This window comes from Meleagris gallopavo, chromosome Z (genome assembly GCF_000146605.3).
Source record: "Meleagris gallopavo isolate NT-WF06-2002-E0010 breed Aviagen turkey brand Nicholas breeding stock chromosome Z, Turkey_5.1, whole genome shotgun sequence".
Taxonomy (NCBI): domain Eukaryota; kingdom Metazoa; phylum Chordata; class Aves; order Galliformes; family Phasianidae; genus Meleagris; species Meleagris gallopavo.
The window spans coordinates 48405065-48411064 of NC_015041.2; the positions used below are offsets into that span (position 1 = coordinate 48405065).

The window sequence follows — 6000 nt, forward strand, 5'->3', positions numbered from 1 at the left end:
AAAGGAAATAACATGGAGAAAATGTAGAAGGAATACGTGTGGGAAGAAAAAGAAACCTTAGTAGTAGTAACCAGTAAGTAACATTAAGAAATCTGCAGAAAGAGAAATCTAGGGGCAGTTAACTTAAAGTAGATGCTCATCAGAAATAATTGGGGAGAGTCTGGTGTTAGACCTCAAAGTAAAGGTGCTGTGTTGCTCTTCTTACTTTGGTGATTATATTACAAAATAGTGGTTACTAGCTCCTGTCCTTTCTGAGGCTGTAGCATGCTGGAATCATCCCAGTGAGTAAAAGAAACATGAGATTACAGAGAAGTTAAGGAGGTTGTAAAGTACTTATTGACTGCTTGTAATGAAGTACAGCTAATCAGTTCTCATGCTGAACATGGAGGGAAGTGTCCCTCTGAGAAATAATACACCAAGGTAATAGTGAGCTTTCGGTTATTTGTAACTAGAATATTTTGGACTGACAAGAAAATTAAAGTCACTCCTTTGCAAGACGGGTCATCTGCAAAATAATCTGACCTGGTCTGGAGACAGTGCAGAGGAAACAACAGGTTATGTTAAGGGAACGTACTATCATGTTTCACATTTGTCATCTTCTGGAGTATTGCTGCCTTCACAGGAGATTTTGCAAGTATTGATTCATCTTCAGAGGTACTCAAAGTCACAAAGAAATCAACAGGCAGTTATTTTAGAACAGCGTAAGAACTGCTTGTTTGAAAAGGGCATTCAAATGAATCGGGATTTGATACAGCCCTGAAAGAGAATATACTGCCCAAAGTTGATAAGACCTCTTTAGAAGTGCTAGTGTCCCAAAGAAAAACCTATCATATCACGTTTATGTACAATAGGACACCTGAAGCACTGCTAAACAGTAAGTCTGAACAGTGTACAGGAGGTGCTCCAAAAGTAATGCCTCCTGTTTTATGATGTTGGTCCACGACATCAGAGGTGAATGTTGGCAGTACAGCAGTAGAGGTGGATCCTTCCCCCCAGCATCTTGTTACATGTTGTTGCTGCGGGACTGATGGCAGCAGAGAAGCGCTCTGACACAATGGTGTCTGAATGCAAGAGTGTGGGTAAAACAGAGGTGTGTAGCTTAATTCCTTCATGTGGAAAAAATGGCACCCACTGACATTCATCCATACTTGGTGAATGATTATGGAGAACAACCAAAAAAAGACTGATTTGTAGCTGAGAATGTGCTCTATCAATTAGTATTATTGTACTCTTTCTATCTGTTGTCATTTCTGTGAAAATAAATAGGAGGCATTACTTTTGGAGTGACCCACATAATAGGTGAATTATAAAAAGTAGACTATACTGATCTATACATAGTACAGTAGATGTATTCTTATGTAGGATGGACTTTTCTTTTTCTATTGACTAACTACAGTAATATTAATTTAGTTAATCCTGAACTCTGTAACTTTCTGCACTCAGCCAGGCAGTGCAAAGCTAGCATAACTGCACATCTTAAGCAGACAGTAATCACTCCAATATACACTCAAGGTCTGCTTTGAATGTGCTCTTTTAAAGCATTTTCTATTTTTGTTCCATTTGATTTCTGTATGTATTTTTCTGTTTGTTTTTCAACTACAGTGAGTGCTCTGGGTTGGTGGATGAGAAAAGAAAAAAAAAAAAAAGAGATTTACAGGCTGCAGAACCTGTAGCTGAAGGGTGGGTTGTTTTTTTTTGTTGTTGTTGTTATTTTTCAGTAAGTCCTTGCATTTAGCTAATAAGTATTCCTCATTCTGGATTTTCCTGTCACAGGAACTGTCCTTAAACCATGCTTGATCCCGTACAGTTCTAGAGTGGAAGAAGTAAGGAAAGCAACAGTTTGCACAGCATGATTTCAGTTTGGTGGAGATACTTTTCTTTTTGTTATCGTCTCCATGAGTGAAAATGAGAAGGGGCAGTTAGTGCTGTGCCATGCTGTGTTACGGGGGGAATCTGAAAGCACTGTAGCCACGTTGGTAAAATGATCCCACCTCTCCAGTTCAGTTGCCGTGAGGAAGAGTTATCAGCAAAGATAGAGCAGTGTGGCAACCTATCTGGTTATTCTCCAGACTTAGCTTCATTTACACAGTACTGTGATGTGCCCTTAGTGCTGCTCAGTGGCACCTACTCTGTGTATTTTAACAAGAATCCTACCATATTCTTGTTATTAAAACCTGGTTTTGCATGCAGTTAATGGAACTTGCCAGGGTAGGATGGCACTGATACTGTTTTATCACTGTGCACAGGATTAGCTTTAAAAGTGTTCATTGGCATTCAGAGCTTGAAGGCTCAGGCAGAGCCATTCTGCCCCTGATTGTGTTTTAGTATATGACTGTGCACAGCATTGGACAGGCAACTTTCACTTTATATTGTGTTGTATTTTTTCAACTAGTTATAAGCAGCAAGAATGCTAGAAGAGCGTCCCTACTTTCCATAGCTGTGTTAGTTGAGAATGGTGCCCTGCAAGACTTTATGCAGATAGGTCTAAATTTTACTGAACTATGTCTAAATTTAGGCTTTGTTCGAAGCTATTTCGTCTCTCTTTCAAATTTTGACATATAATCTTCCTGTTAATTTAAGAGTTGCTCTGGCAGAGATGTTTACCCCATGAATTTGCACAACTGTAAGGAGAGGCAGCCTTACTGAGCTACTTTGCAAATGCCTGTTCTGTTCTCTGTTGTCTTTGTTTTTTTTAATGTAATGATAATGTTATCTGCTTTTTAACTTTCTTCTTTATTCTTTTATTTGCAGTGATGTGGTTGCATGACCTGCAGCATTATTATAACAGGGACTGTTCAGTGCATGACTTGCTTTTCTGTCCAGACTGCATAACCAAAACTTAACCAGTTCTACACTTACGGGCATCTGATTTCAAAGGGAGATCTACTTGCAGAGAAGCTTGCCATCTTGGGGAGTGGCTTTCCCATTTTCCGCTTCCATTTACTCTTTCTCTTCACAAAAAGTCTCCTATGGGGCTAAAAGAGCGGAAATCCAGTATTCAGAACTCTACAGGAGGCGTTCTGCAAACTGACAGAGCACTGTCAGCTCTACATTTACTTCTGTCTGTCCATTTAATTCTGATTGATTAACAGCATTAACACACAGACTTCCTGCAACATTTGCATATTCTGAACTATAAAAATCTAGTCTTAACGAGTTCCTAAAAATGCCTTTTGGTGACTTTTAAAACTTCAAAGCACCTGCACCCTTAAAGGATATACCTTGAGTCTTTAAACAAATTAAAAATGAAGTCAAGGAGGAGCGGCTGCTTGGCCAGCTCATCTTCCTTAGGAAGCCGATTAAGGTTCGTCAGATAAACTCTGAGACAGGCAAACGGCTGTGCAGTCCTTTGTTCACAGACACTGCCTGCTTCCTTACTATGTATATACACAGTAGATTATGGCTGTTGTATTTTTCTCTATACATCTTAGCTGTGTTGTCTGTTTCTTTCAGAAACTTTTTATTTCCACTCTGTGTACAATTGTTAAACAATCCAAGGAAAGTACGTGAATGGGGATAAACATGAAAGCTGGCCACACTTTCAGTATTATGCAGATTGTCCTTGATAGTTTGTAATTTGGGTTGTTTATATTTTACTTGTACTATTCTTTTTCTCTCATTATTGCAGTCTTAGCTATTTCATTTCCAGTTGCACTAGTTTGGCTGTTTCTTTGTATTACGAAGTTTAGCTATAAGATTTTTGCAATATTTAGACAGTATAACTCAAAATGCTTCGTGCTGCCTTTATTAATTTTTAAAAGCTGCTTATTTAATATTTTTAAATATCTGCACATTTGTACTACTGTATCTTTGTTCTGTGCTGGATGCCCAGTACTGGCAAGATCCAGAAGGCAAGGGAGTACTGTCGTGGTGTAAGTTAGGGTGTTCGTTGTGTAGCAGTTAGCATGTAACAGGTCAGATGAGGCCATAGGGCCCTCCACATCTGAAAAGAATCCGAACGGAGAAAACCTTAAGTTTGTTCGGTTGAAGTCCAGTTCTTGAGAAACCCCATTCTTGCTCACTTGGATCTTAATCCTGCAAAAATATATGCATGAGCTTACTCCAGGAATAGTTTTGCTTATTTGGGCAGTAGTGTATCGGTGAGCCCTGTTTTCTACCTGAGCACCCCTATATTGGAGACATGGTGTGCCTGTCGGTCCCTGCAAGCACCTGGGGCCTTGAAAGGCTGTGCCCTCGCATTGGGACGCCAGAGGTGCTCGGCTCTCACAGACCCCTGTGCTGGGACACCTGAGGTGCTCGGCCCTCAGGCACTGTGCCTGCTGCAGCAGAGAGCTGGAGAACAGGCAGAGCCAGTCCCCGTGTCACCTCAGCAGGGTAGGGCAGGTTGGGCTGCAACAGGCCCTGCAGGAGTCGGAGGGCCAGCGTGAGGATCCCAGTGAGAAGCGTGTGCCGGGTTCCCTCCTGGACACCATGCCAGACACCATAGCAGACAGGGAGCCTGCGGCTGACAGCCCATCGGGACTCCCACATGGGGATATGTCTTTCCTGGTCCACCGGGACCTGGGCCAGTGACGTCTGATGTGACCTGCAGGACAGATCAGGACCGTGACGTGTCACACGTTCCTGCAGCAGTGCCAGCGGCACTTCCATCGGACTGAGCTTAGCAGAGCTAAAGGGTTTTCATCTCTCCAGGTCCTAGCCATCGATCCCTCGCTCTGTGTCAGGGCAAGCTTTATAGAAAAACCTCCTTTCTGTTGTGTGTGAGGCATAGTTTGTTTCCCATCGCCAGTGCAGCTTCAGCTGGGAGCACCCTTCTCCAGGCCGAGCTGGGTGCGGGGCCGGGGCGGCCCTGCGCAGGGTGTGCGGGGATAGCTGTTTGTCACACCTGCCTGCAAGGGCATCCCAAGCTGAAGCTGAGCTGTACCTCATTTCTCCACGTGGTCTGTGCAGTTAGAAACTACATATCAGTTGTTCTTGAGCCTGAAGACATTTATATGTAATTGTGTTTAGCTTGACAAAGCGTGTTTGAGTTCACTGAAGCGGCGGCAAAGTGCCACGTCTCTGTGTGACCTCCAGCATGTCTCTGGTGTACTAACTTCATTTACGCTGCGTAGAAACTCTTCTACTTCCTTCATAGCAGCTTGTTTGACAGTCCCAAATTAAGTGTTGACCAATTATCAAAGTAACTGTTTGTGAAGTTGACAGTGATATATTTTCTGTAAAGTAATGAATTTATAGAGTGTCAAAACATAAATTTCCCATTTCGGTTCATCTATGAGTTGTGTAACTACCAGATTGTCATGGTAGCAGTATTAATATACATATCTGTACATAGACAAAAAAATACTCGGTAATGGTCATTAGAATCAAAAGGTTTAATATTTTTTCCCAGTCAAATACACTAATGCTTTCAAGGTTACAGAAGAGTGTACAGTTGTTAAACAAGTTGTAAATAAAGGCTTATATAAAATAAAAGTGCTTGTTTTGCCTTTCTTTGGTACTGAATTACTGAAACTGAGGCCAACACACAGTTCATAATCAAGTTACTGGCTGGAGCCTGAATTGCTGTTTGCAGTAAGTGATGATGGGTGCTGGTAGCAGCCTTTATACTCAGTCACTGCTTAGCACAGGCCTCAGCAGAGTGGGAAGAATGCAGATAATGTCACTCTTGCCTTTGAAGAACACTTAAAGTCAGCCACTGCAAAACAAACTACCTGCATGCTTTGCTTCTGGAAAGACCAAAGCTGACCTGAGGATGTAACAGAACTTTGTCTTGCTAATGGAAGTTTAGCTCTAGAGATAACAAAGCATAAAGAAACCTCTCTGCTGGTATGGATGGGAACAATTATCCTTCTTTTCTGCATTAATAGGCAGCCTTGCTCTTTTGGGTGGGAAGGCTGAGGAGGAGGGATCAGGCAGGCAGTGTTGGATGCGAGTGAATATTGCTTATGAGAGGACAACAGCTAGTGAGAGATGGGGCCCATATGTGTGTCATGTGTGATGCTGGAGCTGAGAAGGATGTGCAGAGACCCTGAAGCC

The 6000-nt window shown here is 42.2% G+C and overlaps 1 protein-coding gene across 1 annotated transcript in view; it reads left to right on the forward strand.

Moving 5' to 3' along the window:
• The window catches only part of HOOK3 (hook microtubule tethering protein 3), a 30976-nt gene extending 25540 nt beyond the window's left edge, over positions 1-5436 (forward strand). Inside the window, exon 12 of the mRNA XM_010725975.2 lies at positions 2752-5436. Coding sequence (XP_010724277.2) covers positions 2752-2767 — 16 coding nt within the window. The 3' untranslated portion in view covers positions 2768-5436. The remainder of the gene's footprint in view (positions 1-2751) is intronic.
• The last annotated feature ends 564 nt before the right edge of the window (positions 5437-6000 follow it).